Here is a 21,043-nt window from a genome sequence, read left to right on the forward strand (position 1 = left end):
TCTGTGTGCTTTACCACTTTATAGTGCTACCTCAGAAACATTCTGACAGCTCCTACAAAGAAAAGCCCACAAATGGATAATGTCTCCAGCCTGAGTGCACTAGCTCCACAGGTAGGAGATGAATAAGCAGATAGTGGAAGCTATACAACACGCCCCCACCCCAGACACTCTGTCCATGCAGTGAGCTCCTGTCAGAGCATGACTGTCCTCAACCCCTTCTCATCCCTTCAGGCAAGTGACAAGGGCCCATGGAATAGTCAAGAGAATGGAATGAAGAGGAGGACTAACAGGACCCTGGCTTTGACTCTGGACTACATTTCTCTCACCTTGACCTCTTCGCTCAGCTCTACACACATTAAGCCCATAACTTCCTGGATTTCCACAGGAGCCTTTAACTCCATTTGTCCAGAACTCCCTTCGGGCCCAAGGCCCCCTCCGCCTGCCTGGTTTCTCTTAGCTCTTGGAGACCCCCACTGCCTAAGCAAGGAACCTGATAGGCTAGGTCCCTCCTCCCACATCTAAACAGGTGCTAAGCCTGGTTGATTCAACCAATGGAACGTCTCTTGGGTACCTCTATTGTGCCGTTTTCCTCTGAAAGTGCTGTAGCCTAGTTGTGGTCTCTTCCAGCACTTTCTATCTACAGCCTGCTGTGTTACTCTGAGGTACTTTGTGGACACCTTTTTATCCTCAGGACAACTTATTTACAAGTGAGGAAACTAAGGCACAAAGCAGTGAAGTAAGCTGCCCAAAGTCACACAGCTAGTAAGCAGTAGAGTCATACTCAGGGAATCTGACTGCATAGTCATGTACTTCACCACAATTTTGTACCACAACCTCTCCCACTTCCATCCCTGATTGCTGCTCTCAGTCTTGCCTCCCCCAGTCATTCTCATGCTATGCCACAAGCATCTCTAAAGAATCTTTAATCTATTCAACAATATTTACTGTAGTGCTAGGAACTCTGCTGAAAAACTGGGCAGGAAGATCCAGTCCTGAAGTTTCAGGAGCATAGAGCCTAAGGGAATTATCTTTATCCCAGTAACACACCAATCTCCCTCCCCAGTAGAGCGTCTTGCATAAAATAGGTGTTTCATTGCTATGAGTGGAATGAAATGAAGAGGAGCCATGAAAGTCAGCTGGTGCCTCGGTGGGCCTACAGACAGGCCGTGGAGAAGGGAGAAGGACTAGTTTTCCAGTTCATTTTCATGCTGTTTCCCTCCATCTCCCTCATTCCTTGCTACTTCCTTGCCTTCTTTTCTCTTTCTGTCCTGTGCTGCAGACTTTGCTCACAAGGTTCAGACGAGTCATTTGAGATTGGTTGCTGGGATGGAGAGAGGTTGGAGGGAAGTTTTAACTAATAGGCCTCTGGTGGGACTGCAAAGAGTCAGTTTGGAGATGGAGGATGAAAGACCTGCTGCCAGCCTTTCCCCCTGATCCCTAACCTTCCCTCTTGGCCAGGGTTGAACAATGATGGGGAGAAACTGAGATGAGAAGCCAGGTATCCTCATCTGGACTCTACCTCCTGGCAACCTGGTCTAAAGCGCTCTGACTTTTGCCCATGTTCCGGTTCACTTCATCTCCTCCCCTGCTCATTCCTGGGGTGGGGAGCAAAGGCAGGGAGCAGGTGTTGATGGGCATCAAGCCAAACCTTCCTAGGGATAACAGGCCACAGCCAGCCACTCACAAGCCACTGGTGACAGTGATCAGTAGCAGAGGAAAACTGGGTTCCTGCCTTTTCTTGGTGAGGGAGTGGGCAGGCTGGGGCTCATGGTGAGGGTTGAGGGCCAGCTGGGAGTTTGCTGAGGCCAGAGTGGGGAGGCAGTACACGAAGCCACTTTCCTGGAGACGCATTCTTCTGGCTGGTATGCAAGCTACCCATGTATGACAGGGGCAAGGATACAATCGCTGAATAGATCTGTGGTGGGGGCTGGGGATGTGGCTCAAGCGGTAGCGCGCCCGCCTGGAATGCGTGCGGCCCGGGTTCGATCCTCCAGCACCACATACAAACAAAGATGTTGTGTCCGCCAATAACTAATAAATAAATATTAAAAAAAAAAAAAAAAATAGATCTGTGGTGGTTATGGTGGTGGCTGGAGGGCAGGAGAAAGCGGGAGAGCAGGAAAGAGGACCAGGTCTGGAGGTGCCCAAAAGGGGGAGCAGGCCTACCCCCTATGCAAATTTGGTGTTATGTGAAGGTGCAGATATTAATCACCACTTTCTCTTCCCAGCTTTTGCTTCTCAAGTAGTGTGTGTGTGTGTGTGTGTGTGTGTGTGTGTGTGTGTGTGTGTATGTGTGTGTGTGTGTCTCCCAAGTACCCAGGAGCCACTGCAACTGACCTTGAGTGGTCAGTTCTCTGAAACAGCTACTTCATTCCAGCTACGGCCACTGTCCCTTACACTCACTCCTAGCCTTCTATGCCCTTCCCCAACCTATACCAGTCCCCAGCCTTCTCCTGCAGCTGATGTACTACCTGTGTTACCAACTAACTCTTTACAAGGATCCCCCCTTCCCCCCAGCACTGCACTCAAGCACTTCTATCCTCCAATCCATCCTGGGCCAGCAGTGTCTGTTCAGGATGCAAATTCTGCACCCTCCTGGCCTTCTAATTTCAGAGTCATGGCAGAGATGGCCACAGGAGCCTGGGGGAGGGATCCCAGTAGGGTCCTGGCCCCAGCTCATGAGATACCCAGTTCTGTCTCCCAGGACCCGTAGGTCACTCTCGCTGTATCCAGAACACTGGTGGAGGTGGGGGGGAAGGGTGGGGAAGGACATGAATATCAGGCAATCAGGCCAGGAATAAGGGTGCCTTTCCAGCCTCACAGCAGACCCCAATCCCATCCCCAAATCCCACTTGGGAATTGCTGGGGCCAGAGAGGAAGCTGCGCAGTCCAAAGACTTCCTGGCACCAGACTTGCTGCCTATTTCCTCCTTCCAGAGAGGACCTTGTGAAAGACCAGGGGAGAGTGCAAAGAATGGGGAACAGCAGGGCTGGGGATAGAGCTCAGTTGGTAGAGCGCTTGCCATGCATGCACAAGGCCTCAGGTATAATCTCCAGCACCAAAAAAAAAAAAAAAAAAAAAAAAAAAAATGTGGATCCAGAGAGGGAAACAAAAAATAGTGGCCCAAAGAAGGAAGCAGATTCAGGAGGGGAAGTAAATCTACAGCTCTGACTGAGAGAGACCTAGGCCACTCCTTCAATCTTTGTCTTGGGATGGAGAGGCAGCCGTAGCTGCTTAGACTTCTGACCCAGGGGGCAAGGAAATCCTTCCTGATCCCCAGCCTCCACCCTTCTCCTCAGGGCCTTCACCTCCAGTGGAAGTAGAGAGTCGGGTCTATGTGCCCCACTTAGGCACTGCAGGGGTGGCCTGAATCCTGGTCTAACCTTCCCTGTCTGCTCCAGTTCTGCCCAGACCTGGCCTTAGTGGAGGGGTCTGCTGGGCCTGAGAGCTAAGCAGCAATAGCCAGCATGGTCCTCTCCCCACACAAGGCCAAGCCTGTGTCACAATTCCCCCACAGGGCCCTATTTCCCTGCCTCATGTCTGGTACTCACCACACTGAAATTAAATGCTTGTGCACTATCATCTAGCGAATCCTTTCTGAGAATGTAAGCAGCCAGCAGGCAGAAACCGGCTCTGCTTTGCTTGAGGTTACATACCTGATTGGTCATTGCCTTTGTATGTTGAAGTCTGCAGGTAAGGTTCCCTGAATTATAGGTCAACAGATTTCCCCCTCTCCTGCCACAGGTCTTTCTCACCTCCCTGGTGGCTCCCTCAAGACCTGTCTTTCTTCCTGCTATTTTTCCACCCACTTCTTGGCCTATCTCCATTTCTTGTACTGCCTTAAGCCATCACTGGTCCATCCCTTCCTCCTCCAGGAAGTACCATGAGGTGTGGCCACCTGAACTATACCTCTGGGGTGCTGTTCTTGGATGATGTAGCAATACGGTGATGCCTTATTGCTAGTCTTTTTTTTTTTCTTTTTGGTACCGCAGATTGAACTCAGGGGCACTCACCCACTGAGCCACATCCCCAGCCCTATTTTGTATTTTATTTAGAGACAGGGTCTCACTGAGTTGCTTAGCGCCTCACTGTTGCTAAGGCTGGCTTTGAATTCGTGTTCCTCCTGTCTCAGCTTCCCGAGCCACTGGGATTGCAGGCGTGCACCACAACACCTGGCTATTGCTAGTCTTTTATTTCACCCAGTGCCCTAGCAACTGTACTCCAAGGGTATCAACCTATACTGAGGAAGCCCCTGCAATGACTTTCTCATTCAATAAACCCCAACCCAAATTCCCATCTAAAAGCCAACATTTATTAACTCCTGTGTCAGGCTTTGCCCTTTGGAAAGAGTTAATGTTGTTCCCTCCTACACTCACACCTTGGTGTGTAGCCTGCCTTTCTTCACCCCCTTGTAGCCTCCAAGGAGTCACCTGCCCCAGGCTCAAGTCCTTGCTGACGTGAACTGCTGGCTCTTCCTGTCCCCTCCTTTCCCCATCCAGCAACAACCACCCAGTGAGGGAGGAAGAGAACTGGATGACAGGTGAACCTGTGATTGGAGGATTCAGGCCAGGAGAAGAAGGTTTCCCACAGAACTCCAGGAGAGGGGGTGCAGTTCTGAGCCCTAGCTTCTTCAAGCTGCTCTCCCTAGGCTGTGACTACGACTGTGATAGTATCCCCTTCCCTATGATGCTCTTCTAGCTGTCATTCAAAGACCTGTTGCCTCTGCCCAGCATCTTTATACTCAGCATCATACCCTCTTCATGGACCCTAGGCTGTCAGTGGACAGGCAGAGGAAGTGGGAGCTCAGCAAGAAACCAGGCTTCCAGCAGTTTCACTCTATCCCTGAGAAGTGAGGAAATTCCCTTTTAGGGGCAGAAGACAACCCCAGTTCTGGGGAGGCACATTCTGGGGCCAAGGTAACTAACTCCTAGATCTGGGTTCTTTTTGCAGCCTCAGAAGCTGGGATGCATGGTGATGGAGGACTCCCTGCAGCCATTCAACTGCTGCTTCCCTCTGGGACAGTCTTTTCTGCTCTGTGGTCTACAGTTCTGACCTCAGGAGGAAGATGAACCTGCAGAAGGGGAGAAGATGGGCTGGGAGGAAACTCTACCTATGAGTCAGGCACAGCCTCAGGCCGCCACATCCAGGCTACTCTGCCTTGAACTCTACAAGGGTTGGGGAAGGACCAATGACCAGGTAAGGTGTAGGGAGAATATTGTGGAACTTATTAGCTAAATTTACACAGATTTTAGCCCAGCCTGCACAGTTGAGTTTGGAGGCACAAGGTTAGGAAATGCTGCCCCCTAGAGACAGGATCAAATAATTTTTATGGACTGCCTGCCATTATTTATTGCAGGGATATTTATTGGATTATCTACCTAGGCATCCACCCTAACATCCTTGGTACTAGAACTACAGAAGTGATTAAGGCAGGCCACATGGGGACTAACCATAATGATTTGCCTTAGAATGAAGGATTTCCTGAGATATGAGATTTTCATAGTAAAACTGGAAAAGCTTTCAAGGAGGTTGCAGTCTGATGCAGATGGTGGGCTGGGTGGAAAGGAGAAATTCCCAAGACAGTTTCACAGAGTGGTGAATGCTATGGAGAGAGAACAAGGATGGCATCTTTAGGGGGGAACATTTGAGCTGAGACTTGAATGATGAGAGACAAATCTTATAAGCCCTCAGAGAAGAGCTTTCCAGACACAAAGTACAAAGAGCCTGGCGCAGGAACAAGTATGGCACATTTGTGTGCCTGAAGTGAAGAGCAGGGTGAGGCTGGTTGGAGTGGGCAAGATGCTGACCAGTTTTCCCTAAGAGCTATGGGAAGCTCTTCAGGGATGGAAGCAGGGAGTTCCATGTTCTGAATGTAATTTTAGAAAGATCAGACCAGCTTCTGGGTGAGATGGAACTGAAGGGAGGGAATGAGCAGAAGGACCAGGTAGGAGGCTGTTGCAAGTGGGCAGATGATGATGTGATTGGATGAAGGTGGCAGTGGGGATGGAGAAAAAGGACAGGGAAGATCATCTAGATTTACTAGGACATTGGATGCGGCATGTGAAGGAATGGGAGGACTCTGGGATGGCGCCTGGTTTGAACCTGTGGTCATGGTGAATAAGGACATGCCTCAGGGGACATCAGTAGTCCTTCTGTGTGGTATGAAGGAAGAGAGAGGGGGAAGTTCTGACAAGTCAAATAAACTCAATCAACAAGAAGATAGCTCAGGGCAGGTGTCCTTGACGTAACATTATGGGAGAAGATAGATGTCTGGAATGTGGCTTTTTGTGGGGAGTGAGGAAGGAATTTCTTAGGAGGCAGAATGTCTGCAAATGGGAGTTAGAAACTTGTTTTAATGGGATGAGGACATAGCTCAGTGGTAGAAGTGTTTGCCTAGCATGCACAAAGCCCTGGGTTCCGTCTCCAGCACCATTTAAAAAAAAAAAATTCTGTGTTAATATTGGTAAGGCCCAATTCAACTCTTTTTTTTTTTTTTTTTTTTGTGGGGAGGGATACCGGGGGTTGAACTCAGGGGCACTCAACCCTAGAGCCATATTCCCAGCCCTTTTTTGCATTTTAGAGACAGGGTCTCACTGAGTTGCTTAGCGCCTCACCTGGCTGTTGCTGCAGCTGGCTTTGAACTTGAGATCCTCCTGCCTCAGCCTCCTGAGCTGCTGGGATTACAGGGGTGCACTACCATGCCCAGCTGGTGAGGCCCAATTCAAAAGTGATTTCAGAAGGACTGCCGATTCAGTTAATCTATATAGAACCTGTTTAGATGACTTGAAATGGAATGAGGGATAATATTATAGGATAACAAGTTAGCTGTAACAAACAACACCCAAATCACAGGGGCTTAACACCACAGAAGTTAATTACTCATTCAAGTTGCAGTTCAACGAGGTTCTAGGGAATGAAAGGGGGTGGTTCCACTCCATTCATTTTTTTATTCAGGGCTCTTAGACTCTTTCCATCCTGTGCTACCACCATCTTCAACATATGGCCTCTTTAAAATCATCACACATTGAAAAGAGGGACTGCAGGACATAAGGGAAATTGTCATGAATCCAGCTGGAAATGGCACATATTGCTTCTGCCTTCATTCTATTTCTCAGAGCTCAGTCCTGTGGCATCCATTCAACTACAAGGAGGCTTGTAAGTGGAGTTCAAATTTAGTAGGTCACATGCCCAGAAGAGATCCACAGATATTGGTGAGTATTAGTGGTCTCTGCTGCAGACAGGGACAGTTGCTGTCATGTAGGGGATGCAGAGATATCTACCCTGGGATGGGATAGGTGTGTGCTCTTAGGAAAGGAAGTTGATGTGAGAAGACTTGTATGTCCATTCTTTCCCATTCCCATGGTCTCTCTCCAGATAAGATTTTAATTATCCCAAATGGCCTTGTAAAGGCTTTCTCCTCTATAATCTTCTTTTCCCATCAAATCTAACCTGGATGTCACAGTCTAGCTAATCTTCTGAAGACATTGCTTATTCCTGGTATGCATTTCAATATTGACAATAAACAATTTCAACAACAGCATTAATAATTTGTTGAGCCAGGTGTGGTGGCACACACCTGTAATCCCATTGGCGTGGGAGGCTGAGACAGGAGGATCTCAAGTTCAAAACCAGCCTCAGCAATGGCAAAGTGTTTAGCAACTCAGTGAGACCCTGTCTCTAAATAAAATACAAAATAGGGCTGGGGGTGTGGCTCAGTGGTTGAGTGCCCCTGAGTTCAAGCCCCAGTACCCAAAATAATAATAATAATAATAAATGCAATAAAAAAATAGCTCCACAGTCACATTAGCCACATATCATGCACTCAGTAGCCACATGTGACTAGTGTAGAATGCAGATATAAACTGTTTCCTTTGTGGCAGAAAGTTCCACTGGGCAGCTCCGAGTCAGGGAAATCTGTCCAGGGTCATACAGTAAATGGTGACAATGGGCCTCTGATCCCATTTGAATCTCAATCCTTTTAATAGCTGCTTACTGTTTCCACAATTAAAAAAAATCTAAAATACAAAATTGATCTTGTACAACCTGAGCCTAAACTACTGTTACATAATTGTCTTTTTTCTTGCACAATCTCAGTCTCCAGCTCGTTTGCTCTCTCACTACCCTCTGATACTCCTACTATGTCCACTCAATATTTTTGCTGTCCTCCTTTCTGTTGGCCCGGCTAATAAATTCCTGCCTGACCTTTAGGTTCAAATAGCTTAATGTTTCTGGAATTGGCTCCCTCTTTCCCTTTTCTCCACCTCCACCTAATCAATTCTGAGGCCCCTTGTCACCTCTTGATATGACAGCCTTCTGCTACTACTAATTACACTTTCTGGCTTTTGTCAAGTACCTCTGATGTGCAAGGCAGTCTTCTCAGCACCCACTCCTCGTCACAACAACTTGAGGAGATATCACAGCTGTCTTCATCTAAGAGATGCAGTAACTTGTGCACCAGGAGTTGATCAGGTGTCCTACTGCCTTCTGCATCTAGTCTTTCCTGGGCACTCTGCCCTCACACTGTTACTCTCTTCAGTATTTCTAAAGCACAGAGTTGTTACTCCCTCCACTACCACATCCAACCCAGCCCTGGGTTTGATCCCCGTTCACTCATACTCACCTATTCAACAAATGTTTATTAAGGGATTATTATGTGCCATTCTTGTAGGTGTTGGGGGTTGGGGGGAAGGCAGGGGAAGAGGCCAAACAAGAGCCTTTTTAATCTCAAACCCACCACTGGAAACCTGAGTGTCTAGCCACAAACTTTCTGATAGTTCCTGAACCTGCCCTGTTATTCCTTCCCTCTGGGAGGTCATCACATGTGCCGTTCTCATTTCCTATATTGTCGTCCATCCTGGCCAGCTCAGAAGGCATCCATGGCAACGTGCTCTGGACAATGGAGTTCACCCTCACTTCTGAACAACCAGTAGCTCCTAAAGGAGTGCTGAGTGCTTAGCTTGTTGCCTTAAAATAGCTTCTTATTAAAAAAAATACACTCTCAGATTCAATATGTAATAGGCAAAAATAGGATTTGGACTTAATGTTTTTATTTTTTGTTTTATTCTATTTATTTATTTTTGGTATCCAGGAATCGAACCCAGGGAGGCTTAATAACTGAGCCACATCCCCAGCCTTTTTTATATTTTATTTTGAGATAGTGCCTTGTTAAGTTACTTTGGGCCTTGCTAAATTGCTGAGGCTGGCTTTGAACTTGTGATCCTTCTGCTTCAGCCTCTGGAGTTACTGGGATTACAGGTATATGCCACCGTGCCTGGCTAATTTTTTTTTAATTTTTAAAAACAATCTTCAAATTAATCTGAAGTAATGCAAAGGTAATTTTTACTAGTTTATATCACTCATTTGACAATTAAGCATGTCCAACTAGGTTCCCTGTGTGTAATCCCCTTTATTATTATTTAATTATTTATTCACTCATACTCACCTATTCAACAAATGTTTATTAAGGGATTATTATGTGCCAGACATTCTTGTAGGTGTTGGGGGTGGATGAAACTTGCTCATGGAATTTACCTTCCAGAAAGATGTGGTAAGCAGAATAATGGCTCCCCCAAGATGTCAACATTATGATCCCCACAACCTGGGAATATTGTATCTTAACTGGCAAAGGGATTTTGTTAATATGATAAAGTTAAGAATCTTGAGACGGGGCTGGGGATGTGGCTCAAGCGGTAGCGCGCTCGCCTGGCATGCGTGCGGCCCGGGTTCGATCCTCAGCACCACATACCAACAAAGATGTTGTGTCCGCCGAGAACTAAAAAATAAATATTAAAAATTCTCTCTCTCTCTCTCTCTCTCTCTCTCTCTCTCTCTCTCTCTCTCCTCTTTCACTCTCTCTTTTAAAAAAAAAAAAAAAGAATCTTGAGATGTGGAGCTTTTCCTGGAGTAATTACTGGGGTCCTCAATCACAAGAAAAGGTGGGAAGAAGACAACCACAAGTCAAGGCCTGGGGGCAGCCTCCAGAAGCTGCTGAAGCCAAGGAAACAGATTCTCCCCCAGGGCCTCCAGAAGTAAGGCAACCTGACAGTCCCTTGATTTTAGTCCAGTGAGACTCCTATTTGTATTTCTAACCTACAAGATGATAAAAGTTTGTGTTGTTTTAAGCCACTATATCTGTGGTAATCTGTTAAAGCAGCAAGAGGAAATGAGGACAAGGAGTACTGGTTACCTATTTTGTGCAGGTCTGTGATGAGCCTCCCCAAGTAGACTTCAAGTATTCCATGGCCGAGCCCTGGTTACGCTTTGACTCTCTCCCCAGCTCCCAGCATGAGCTGGGCCCACAGTGAGAGATCAGGATACTGCTGTAGATTCAGGCTCTACTCTGGCATCCTCTGATTCCAAATGTTGGGGGGGATGTTTAGTGGGATTTGGAGGATGAGAATTGTGAAGACAAAAGGAAAGGGGAATTTTAGTGAAGATAATGTGTTTGGGGTTAGAAGGTGACTTTGGTGTGTGGAGGAATCTTCTGAAATGTACAAAAGTCTGTGGGAAGGGAACTTGGTTGATAGGAATGTGGGTGGGGTAAATTACTACTATATTCACTAATTTTTCTTTTTCTTTTTTTTGGCGGGGGGAGGAGTGTAGATTATTGAACCCAGGGTCTCACACACTGAGCTCTACCACTGAGCTGCAATCCAGACTTCCATATGTAAATCCCAGCACTACCCCCAGATGTGTGTGTGTGTGTGTGTGTGTGTGTGTGTGTGTGTGAGTGTGTACATACACACTCATAACACATATATGCTGGGAATGGAACCCAGAACCTTGCATGCTAGGCGAGTGCTCTACCACTTAGTTACACCCCCAGCTATTTAGTTACTTACTTACTTACTTACTTAGATAGTTAGTTAAGTTTGTTCGTTATTTTTGAGACAGGAACTCACTAAATTGCTGAAGCTGGCTTAGAACTTGCAATCCTGCCTCAGCCTCCCTAGTTGCTGGGATTACAGGCATGTACCACCACGACTGGCTCTGTATACATTAATTCTTAACGAGAAACTGCAGTCTTAACTTTAAATGAGAATGCACCTCCTATTCAGAGATATTTTTAATTTAAAACGTAATCACCGAAGCTGGTTTGTTCAAAGGCATATTGGGCGCCGCCAAGGCCCAACTATCCTGACTCGGTAGCTCAGTCTGGGAATGAGTGGAGGAACCTGACTTCCAGCAGACACCCTTCAAGCGATCAGGTGGTTTGTCAAATCCCGGGTGATGCGGTCGCCGATCGCGGCGAGGGCGGCCTCCGGCCGGGGAGGGCGCTGTGCCGGCGGCGCCGGGGGCGGGCTGGGGCGGAGCGCCGGGTGCCCGTGGCTCGGGCTCCGGCTGGGGCTCCGGACCCTGCACCTGTGACTCGGCCACGTTCGCGCTCCGTCCTCCTGGCGCCGCAGCCCCATGGCCCCGTCCCGGCTGCAGCTTGGCCTCCGTGCCGCCTACTCGGGCATCAGCTCGGTGGCCGGCTTCTCCATCTTCCTGGTCTGGACGGTGGTCTACAGACAGCCAGGAACTGCGGCGATGGGGGGTCTCGCAGGTACCCCGGGGCGCTTGGGGGACGCGCGAGGGGCGCGGGCCCCGACTCGGGGCAGGGCGGGCGCTGTCAGCGGCTCTCCGCGGCTCCTCCTCGATGGCAGCCGCTGCAACAGGAGCTGGCAGGGTGTTTACCCAAAAGCTGCCGTTGGCAGCGCAGGCCCCGTGCGGCCCGGGCTCCCGGGCATCTCTGGTGCCTCCGGGACCCGATGTCCGCCAAGCCGGCGCAACCCGGGGGTGCCAATGGCCCACCCCTGCCGATGGCACGATCCTGCTCCCTACCCGCCAGCTCTCCTCCCAGTTGCCCCACGACAGCGTTCTTTGCGCGCCGGGCTGCCTGGCTGGCCACTGCCTTCCACCGCTGAATGGGAAGACCCCTTGCCCCGCAGCACGCATACACTCATCCTGGAGGATCCTCGCTGCTCTTGCGCTCTTTATAATAAGTGGGAAAGGAAGAGGGCTGGGCGAGGACGCACGTTCCTGGGGAAGCTCTGCTTCTTTCCAGTGTGGATCCCCAACCCAGCAGAGCCCCAGCTCAGCGGAGAGCAAGAGTACTGTTTTAGGGATCTGATGCTAACTAGACATTTTCTTTCCACCCACTTTGGTGCCTCTTTGCCACGGCTTGTGGGTTCCTTGGCCAAGGTCTGCCAAACCCCTGCAGACCCCGTTTTTTTGTGTCTCGGGCTATCAATGTGTTGGTAGAGGCCCTGTGCTCAACACTGCTCTGTTCTTAACTGTGCAACTTTGGGCATGTGATTTGATCTCTCTGTGTTACAGAATTGGTGTGAAAATGAAAAATATTATTTCTATTTGCTAACATTTTTTGATGCTTTCTTTGTGCCAGGCATTGTGTTAAGCAGTCTATCTCCATAATCTCATCTAATCCTTACATTTGTCCAATGATGAAGCTTTAGTGTTATACCCATTTTACAGATAAGAAAAACAGGCTTAGAGTAAATCTCTTAACTAATGTTATAACAGTTACATGAAATAATACATGTGGGAAAAGGACTCTGGAAAAATGTACACACAGGATAATACTTTTACATATGATAACTTATTCCATTATGAAAATCCTCTGCCAAAAGTCCTTAAATGAAATAACTAAAAATAATAATTTACTCACTATCACTGAGCTTTCACTGAGCGCCATCTTTGGGTAGAGAAGGAACATTTTTTTATAAGAGGGTCATATGTCGTCAGGCCTAGGCCATGGCAAGCAAGGCACTGGGGTCACCAGGAAGGGGCAGGTGAATTCCCTGGCAGGGATGTTCACATGCCTATCCGGATACCCTACCTAAGGGGTCCTGTCCCTCAGTTATCCACAGAACCCTGGCTCCTCTCTCTCTCCCCCATCCCCTCCCCATATTTCCTATTGGTCCTGCTGATCTCTCCTTTAGAAGGCTCTGCCAGCCCCCAATGACTGTGTTGCTGAGACCTCAGATAAGCAGAATGTTTGGCAGAAAGAGGGAGGGCCATTCCAGGGATCCAAGCTGAGTGTGTTGAGAGTTTGGCCTGTGAAAGTGGAGGTGAGCCCACATCTAGCCATGTGACCTTGGGATGTCAATGCCTCCTGGGCCTGGGTTTCCTCATATGGGAGGAGTGGGAGGAGATGCCACTGAAATACATATCTGACTCCCCTCTAGGTCTAAAATGGTACAATGCTGCTGTTCCCTCCCTGAAGCTTTCATCTCCCAGCTGTGGAACAGGCTCTGTCTTCTACTCCACAGGGAGTCGCCCAGGGTTTCCTTCTGACCCAACCACTGCTCTCTCCCTCACCCCAGGCTTCGCTGGGCCTCCGAGGCAGCCAGGTGTGGATCTGCGTTCAGGGAAGGGCGCCAGGGCAGCAGTCAGCTGGAGTAGGGTCCGTCTCCCTGGCAGTCTGAACTTTGACAACCAAAGGTGGCCACGTAAAAGCCAATCTGCTTGATGACAGCTGCAGAGGCTGATAGAGGGGTGGAGGCCACACCTTCCCCACCCTGAGTGGGTTCTGAGAGGTCTGCAGCTAGCCAGCCTTCTTCCTCTTTTGGTGTGAAGAGTCAGCGGGTTTTTGACTGGATGTACTCTACTTCTGACTTGATGTTTTGTGGCCCGAAAAGTTGCTGAGTCACTGGAGAGCAGCCTCAGGGTTCTCTGTCCTGTGCTGGGCCAAGCGGGGCTGATTGGGCATGCCAGCTTTTGGGCCTAGTGGGCAGAGGGTTTGGGGATGGGAAGACACTGATGCTGTTTTCCTGGAGAGGCTGTTGGATTCACCTGCTCCTGCTTTGCTGTATAAACCCCAGGGAAACACACAGGTGCTTGCCCGAGGTCTGCTGGACCAAGCGAAAAGAAAGAGGAGAAAATTTGCCACAGAGGTCTAAAATAGCTGGTGTGCTTCCCACTTGACCTCAGTGAGAGGAGCCCTGGGCTCTGGGCCTCTTTTCTCCCCAGGGCAAGGAGAGAGAGCCGGAGTGCGCAAACAGGCCCTGACCCTGGTCATGTCCTACCTGTCTGTTTGTACCTATGACCTTCCTTGATGTCTCCTGGCTCCTCACCTCCAGCCCTGAAGCTGGGGATACTTTCACTGAACACCCCTGTGAGCCCAGGGGCCAGGCAGGAACAAGAGTCAGGTCTCCCAAGGGCTTGCACTCATGTGGGGTTGGGGACTTATCCCAAATCTTCCCTGACTTGTGCAGATGAGGCTCTCTGTGGTCCCAGAGTATCCTAGGGAAGCGTGCAGGGTGGAGGGACCATTGCCTCCTTCCTGAGAGGGGACCAGGGAGGGACACTATCTTTTGAGGACCACTCAGGGAGACTTGATGGGGATAGTCTTTCTTCAAGAAGGGTGGTGAGGCTGGGCACAGTGGTGCATGCCTGTAATCCCAGCACCTCAGGAGGCTGAGACAGGAGGATCATGGGTTTAAAGCCAGCCTCAGCAATAACGAGGCACTAAGCAACTCAGTAAGACCCTGTCTCTAAATAAAATACAAAATACACCAGGGGATGCGGCTCAGTGGTTGAGTACCCCTGAGCTCAATCCCCAGTAACCCCCCTAAAAAAAAAGGAAAAAGTGAGAGCCAGGGTGGGTGGGAACGGGCCTGCCTCCAGGATCAGCATGTGCTTATCTGTGGAGGGTCTGTATGCAGGGCTGGAGCAGGGTTGAGGGGAGATGGCAGGTGGATAAAGTTGTGTGTGCTTATTAACAAAGAACACCCCAAAACAGCCATCTTCCTTTTCTTCCCACTGTCTGCCCTTTTTGGTATATAAGGGGTAAGACTTTGCAGCGACCTGCTGGTCATGGTCAGTGAACTAAGAGATGGTATCCTCACAGTTCCCTACTTCAGCATTTTCTAACCCAGAAATTGCTGAGTCACTGAGGATTTGCTCTGACCTCCTTATTTCCTCCTTAAGCTGACTTCCAGAATCTTCTAGTGGGGAAGGGTATTAGAGCTCATCTATTGCCTGCATGGCATGAGGAGAGAGGATATATGGGCCTGTTACACACAGGTGCCCTTCTGATACTTTTTGAATGTGCTTAGTGTCAACACGCCTCATCCCTGGGGCCCTTAGAAAAACCAAAGAGCTTCCCCAAATGAGGCCTTTGGGTGTCTGTGCGAGGAGCCAGAGAGACTTCTGGGACAGATGGCTGCCAGAAATCCAATCACATAGGATGAAGCCAAAGCCATGGATTATTATTCTATCTATTGCAAGCCTATCCAGCCTCCTGTGTAGGCAGGATGGAGACCTGCTGATCGTGGTCCACCTTGATCTCAGGGGTGGAGAAGGCCATGTTCCAGGCCCCCAACCCTGGAGAAGGTTGAAGGTAGTCAGGGGCAGCACTGAAAGTTTATTGAGTCAACAGGGTGGGAGGGGAAGCTGCAGAGTAGGTGGGTCTCCACCCTCCTATGGTGGAACCCTGGGGCCCCCCTTTTATCCAAACTGGCAGGACCACAGGGTTTACCCATTTTTAGAAGTGAGAATACCGAAGCTCTGGGGCACTAGAGCACCAGGCCCCAGCTTTCTTGGCTTGCAGTCTCATAGAGTTTTATCCCTCACTAGGCTGCCCAAATTTTGACAGACAGCTGAATTGGTTACCACAGCATAGCTCCAGGATAACTAGCTTTGCCCTGCCTTTCTCCTCTAACTTAAAAAAAAAATGTGAAATATTTCAGGCACATAAAAAAGGATAGCACATTTAATAAACACCATTGCACTCCCCATCCAGCCTAAGAAACGAAGTATCAGCTAGAGATAATCACTTTCCCAATCAGATGCCTGGCTTTCCTGTGCGCATGCGGGAGACTGCTATGCATGAAATGTGTGCTGCTCCCTGTTTGAAAGATCTCCTGCCTCAGCTGACTCCCTCAGCCAGCCAGCTGAGTGCTTGGCAGCGTTCTGTCTTCCATTGCTAGGACGCCGTGGCCCTGCTCCGGACCCTTGCCAGTGGAATTGATATTTGTTCCACTCTTTGGGTCATGCCAGCAGGCACTGCCTGGTACAGAGGCTTGCTGTGTTCTATTGTATTGGCTGAGTAGCAGATGGCCTCCTTGAGGGAAACTGGAAGGACATCCAGGCCAGAGGGCAAGCGCAGGATAGGCTCCAGAGTGTTGGGCCTGCCCTTTGTTGCAAACTCAAAAAAAAAAAAAAAAAAAATGGACCTAGCCAAGATCAAGAAGGTCTCTTGGGTGCTAGGTGGCCCTGGGAGCCTCCAGGCTGGACTTCCTCTAGGAATGCAGAAAGTCTGGGAAGAGCCCTGCTGCCCAAGAGATCTGCTATAGGTCCTGACCCTTGGTGATCAAGATGCAGGAAGAGCATGGGGGGTGAGGGACTCCTTCCCTCTCTCTGTAGCCTCCAAGTAAGTAGTGGGAAATGCTCAGAAAGCAGGCTGGACTGCCACAGTTCTCAAACTTTCTGGTGTTCGGATCCCTTTATTTAAAACTCTTGAAGTAAAACTCAGAGCAAATTTAATGTGAGTTCTATCTATTGATATGTACCATATTGGAAATCAAAGCAAATGTTTTTATGCATTTAAAGTCATATTAAAAAAACATTTTTCAGAAAGATACTCATGTTTGCAAAAAAAAAAAAAAGAGGAATGGCATTGATTTATATTTTCACAAATATCTTTACTGTCTGGCTTCTTAGAAAGCAGCAAGAGTTTCATGTACTTCTGCATTAAAGTTGTGATGTCACACTCCAGGGAAGACTCCACAGTCATGGGGTTGTGAGAGCACAAAGACCTGTCCTTTCAGTATTATGCAAATAGGTCTGGCCTAGTGAACCAGAAGACTCCTAGGATCCTGGAGTCACTGGGCTGGAGTAGGGTGAGGAGAGGGGGCTGCATCATGGTGGGCAGGTTCGCAGGTCATTCTGACAGAGTTTGTCCCCCAGGTGTGCTGGCGCTATGGGTCCTGGTGACGCATGTGATGTACATGCAGGATTACTGGAGGACCTGGCTTAAGGGACTACGTGGCTTCTTCCTTGTGGGCATTCTCTTCTCAGCCGTCTCCATTGCTGCCTTCTGCACCTTCCTCACGTTGGCCATCACCCGGCACCAGAGTAAGGGTCCACCAGGGAGAGCAGGGTGGATATGGGTGGAGAAAGCCTAGGAGTAGACCCTAAGGTTCCGATCTTGGTTCCACAATTTATATCCAAGGGACTGGGCAAATCACTTAACCTCCCCATGCCTGGGTTTTCTTATGTTTAATGTGAGGAGAATGAAAGTCCCTGTCCCTGAGGGAGACGGTGTGAAGTGTTGAGCATAGAGCATGGCCCATGTAAGTATCCTCCAGAATGGTTATTGACACCATTTAGTCTCGGCCCATCTCTGAGAAGGGTGCGCCCTCTAGTGGCTATAACAGGAAGTGGACAGAGGCCCCGCCCCCTGCCCCTCTACAGGCTGAAGCACAAACAACTTGCGAGTGGCCTGGGGTATATACATGGTAAAAAAGCAGAGTGTGAGATACAGACCTATGACTGGCCAGCCCTGGCCTTCCCTCATCTCCATGGCTTCCTGCCTGGAGAACTCTTAAGACTTCCTACCCACTTCAGTCTTCCTATAGGACTGGAGTGGCAAGAGGTACAGGGATGTTTAGTGGGAAGGGTAACCAGCTGGGGAGTAGTCACCTAGTCACAATTGGGTTCTTCTCCTCTGCAGGCCTCACAGACCCAACCAGCTACTACCTCTCCTGTGTCTGGAGCTTCATTTCCTTCAAGTGGGCCTTCCTGCTCAGCCTCTACGCCCACCGATACAGGGCCGACTTTGCCGACATCAGCATCCTCAGTGATTTCTGACCCAGGGAGTGAGGTCACTGTGGTCCGGGGGGCCCTCAGGACCTGGACTTGGCCATTGAGGCATCAGGAGGCTCTGCCCCCACCCCCTGGGGACCCAGAACTGTGTCAAAAGGAACATAGCAGTTTGAGTGCAGTTTCCCGGGAAACTGCCTGGTCCCTTTGGGGGGAGACCTGGGTGCAGTGGAAAGGAGGTCCAGCCAGGTAGCTCATCGGCCTGGCTGGAGGGCAGCTTTGGACCTTTTCAAATGGATCTATTTTCTTAGCACTTGGTGAGCAATCTTTGTAAGTAGGACCAGGGCAACGAAGTCAAAGGGTCAAGGGTAGGACCGTGAGGCCTTGACCTATGCCTGGTGCCAGGGGTTAGGGGCAAGTGGTTTGGTCCCTACCACTCCAGGCCCTCTCCCTGAGGCTGGGGTGGGAACCTGGTAAGGTCACATCAAGGGAGAAATCGCTAATGGAGACCTCTCACTTCCCACCCCAGCACCCCAACCTGTTATTCCTCAAGGGTCAGGTAGCTGAAGTCATCAGTCATAGGCAACTTTTGGCTCTTTCCCCAAAGCCTGGGGAGTTGAGTGGAGAGTTCTGTGTCCTTCTTCCCACCCTTTCTCCCAGAGCTGGACTTCTGAAAGTACACTATGGCCAGACCCATTCTCCCCTCCACCCCCTGTCACATGCACACATCTACACACCCCAGAGCAGACCTGTTTGAACTAAGGGCCACAGGGATCATACTCCTACCCCCAGAAGGGTATTGGGAAGTGGGTAACATGGTGCAGGCTGAAAAGGAGCCCTAGGCCTTGTGATTCCTCCTGTTCCTCATTGCACCAGACCAGCCCCAGCCATGAGACCTTCTCCCCCAACTCCAGCCCCTGCTCACTGCCCTTCAACTAGAGCTTTTATCTTTCTAAATCTCCCTCCTGAATCTCCCTACACTGGCCCAAGGGCTCACCTAACTTGGGAGGGAAGGGGCTGTTACATGTATCTTTTTTATATTAGGTTGCCATTTTGCACGTCTCCTCCTTCTCCACTGCCCCCAGCTCTTTGCCTTATCTGTGTCACTGTCACTTTAGCGGAAATACAGCGGCCATTTATATCAAACAGTCTCTGCTTGGTTCTTGGGAGGCGATCATGGGGGCTGTGGGAGTGGTAGAAGGGTTTCTCTAGCTGAGTAAATAATTTCCTAGCTGCCCAGCCAGGGAAAGGAAGCCCAAGGTACAGCCTCAGCAGCCCCTTCAGGGACCCGTGTCCTCTCCCAAGGCAGGACAGGTGGGAAAGGGTTGAGCACATCTTCCCTCCACCCTTGCCAGGCTGCTCAGGGCTAGGGGCCAGGCTGGGAAGAATGGTGGACTCAAAGCCAGGAAGGCAGGCACTGGCACCTCCCTTTGCTTACACTGGATGGGCTTGTCCTGGCCTGTTGCCTCGCCCATTCTTTCTTCTCATCTCATATATGCTAAAGAAGTCAGGGCACATTAGAGCAGGAAGGAACCAGAAACAATGCTACTTCTGGAGACTTGTACTGATAAACAGAGGTCTCAGGAGGTGATGTGACAGCTGAGCTCCCAGATGGGACTCAAGCCTGGGTGTGTCTGCTTCAGGACCCTTTGGGGGTGCACTGGCTAGCTATGTCTGAACACACTCCCTCTTCCTCCTACCTAGTTCCTGGATCCATGTTTCCACCCAGGGCTGCTTCCTCTTTCTCACCCTGTGGTGGAGAAAGCAGGGGCAGCTACATTGTGTTCAGAGGGCTTCTTCCTGCAGGGCAGTCGCCATGTAAGGGCAAAGGGCTGGAGAGGAGGCTGAGCCCAACCTAACTGTGCCCCTTCTTGGCCTGAATCAGATGCACATTATGCTTTAGAGCCATGTACCACGTGCTTACCCACTGACAGCCACTAGTCATCTCCAGGAACCCTCTCACAGGTACTTTAAAGCAAATAGAACATTTATTGTTCAGATTTTTTTTTCCTTTTTTTTTTCTTTTTTACAAAAACATGCAAACATACACAAGGTATGGTGGGTCCTGGGGAAGACATGCATGCACACGCATGCGTGCATGCATGCGCACGCGCACACACACACACACACACACACACACTCACACATACACACACATACTCACACATACACAAATACTTCCTTCTTGGCCCCAGGCAGGGATCCCAAAAGCCTTGAAGATTTTGCCAGGGCAGTTTGTGTCTAGTCTCCTGCCCTCTTCCCCCTCAGCCAAGCCAGTTCTACATGGGGCAGAAGTCAGAGCTGGGGCAGGAGAGACCCCAGAAATAGGCTCATGAAGGAGGGATCCCTGGGGGTTGTGTTGTGCTTCTGAGGGGAGATGAAAGTTTGGCACCATTGGATCAGGAAGCACAGGGCTCTGAGAGCACCTGTCTACTCCACCAGGGCACTGAGATGGTTGGTATAGGGTGGCCTCTGGCAGGGACAGTGACCAAATGGGAGGTCTGCAGGTGACTGCTCTCAAGAGAGGTTTCAGAGGAGCTTTCAGTGCCCAGTGGTGCAAGAAAGCTTCCAGAGGCACTGGAGGAAGTAGGTGAGAGACAGAACTCCCTCTGCACTCAAAGATAGGGGTCTCCTTGCCACCCACCTCCAGCCCACAAAACCTAGGAAGGGCCACCCTAGCTGAGGTCAAGTTCACATTTCTGCATGGAGCCTGGGACTGTGTGCAAAGACTGGGGTCTGGAGAGCCAAGAATAGTGGTTAAGGGCAGGCCCACTTGTGCCAGTCCTCCTCTGTGCAGTCCTGAGGCATGGAGGCCACAGCTGGGGGCCCAGACACAGGAGGGTTAGACTCCATTCATAAGAGCCCTGCTAGGGCCTGGCACACAGCCTGTCTGCTTTCAGGGTCTTCTCTGGTCCCCATGCAGTAATCGTCAAGGCAGTTCTCAACCCTTGATCTTCTCAAGCCTCGGGCCTTCTCAAGCGCCCATGCAGTAACTGTCAAGGCAGGCTGTTCTCTGGCCCCAACAATCTGTGCACGGGATCTAAGAAGACCCAGGAATAGGGCTGGTGGCAGAAGTTAGGAGAGCCATGTCTGAAGGGTAGAATGGGTGAGCGAATGTGTTCCAAAGTCTTAGAGATTCATAGGTTCTTCCTCTTCCACCAGCTGTTCTGAGGGCCTGAGGGAGGGACGAGAGCTTCAGGCACAGCCTTAGCAGAGCTTCCCTCACAACCCTGGTAGTTGGGTGGCTGCATGGGGTTTTGGAGTCTTCAAGTTGGGA

General features: G+C 49.9%; 2 protein-coding genes across 10 annotated transcripts in view; one reads left to right on the forward strand and one right to left on the reverse strand.

Annotated features, from left to right (window-relative positions):
* Positions 1-18,912, forward strand: part of SLC48A1 (solute carrier family 48 member 1) — a 21,544-nt gene extending 2,632 nt beyond the window's left edge. For 2 of the 4 annotated variants that reach the window (XM_081309886.1, XM_081309887.1), the window contains 5 exons: positions 4,951-5,196; positions 7,116-7,211; positions 9,876-10,028; positions 16,959-17,079; positions 17,678-18,912. In XM_081309886.1, coding sequence (XP_081166012.1) covers positions 5,089-5,196; positions 7,116-7,211; positions 9,876-10,028; positions 16,959-17,079; positions 17,678-17,814 — 615 coding nt within the window. In that variant the 5' untranslated portion in view covers positions 4,951-5,088 and the 3' untranslated portion in view covers positions 17,815-18,912. Of the gene's footprint in view, positions 1-4,950; positions 5,197-7,115; positions 7,212-9,875; positions 10,029-11,237; positions 11,546-16,911; positions 17,080-17,677 lie in introns of those variants that run through there. The other 2 variants (XM_081309888.1, XM_081309889.1) reach the window with 2 other exon arrangements.
* Positions 18,913-20,074: 1,162 nt separating this feature from the next.
* Positions 20,075-21,043, reverse strand: part of HDAC7 (histone deacetylase 7) — a 36,220-nt gene continuing 35,251 nt past the window's right edge. For all 6 annotated transcript variants that reach the window (XM_081309893.1, XM_081309892.1, XM_081309890.1 and 3 more), the window contains one exon: positions 20,075-20,941. In XM_081309893.1, the coding sequence (XP_081166019.1) occupies positions 20,896-20,941 (46 nt within the window). In that variant the 3' untranslated portion in view covers positions 20,075-20,895. The remainder of the gene's footprint in view (positions 20,942-21,043) is intronic.

Source organism: Spermophilus citellus (assembly GCF_964194105.1).
Source record: "Spermophilus citellus genome assembly, chromosome: 10".
In the NCBI taxonomy this organism is placed as follows: domain Eukaryota; kingdom Metazoa; phylum Chordata; class Mammalia; order Rodentia; family Sciuridae; genus Spermophilus; species Spermophilus citellus.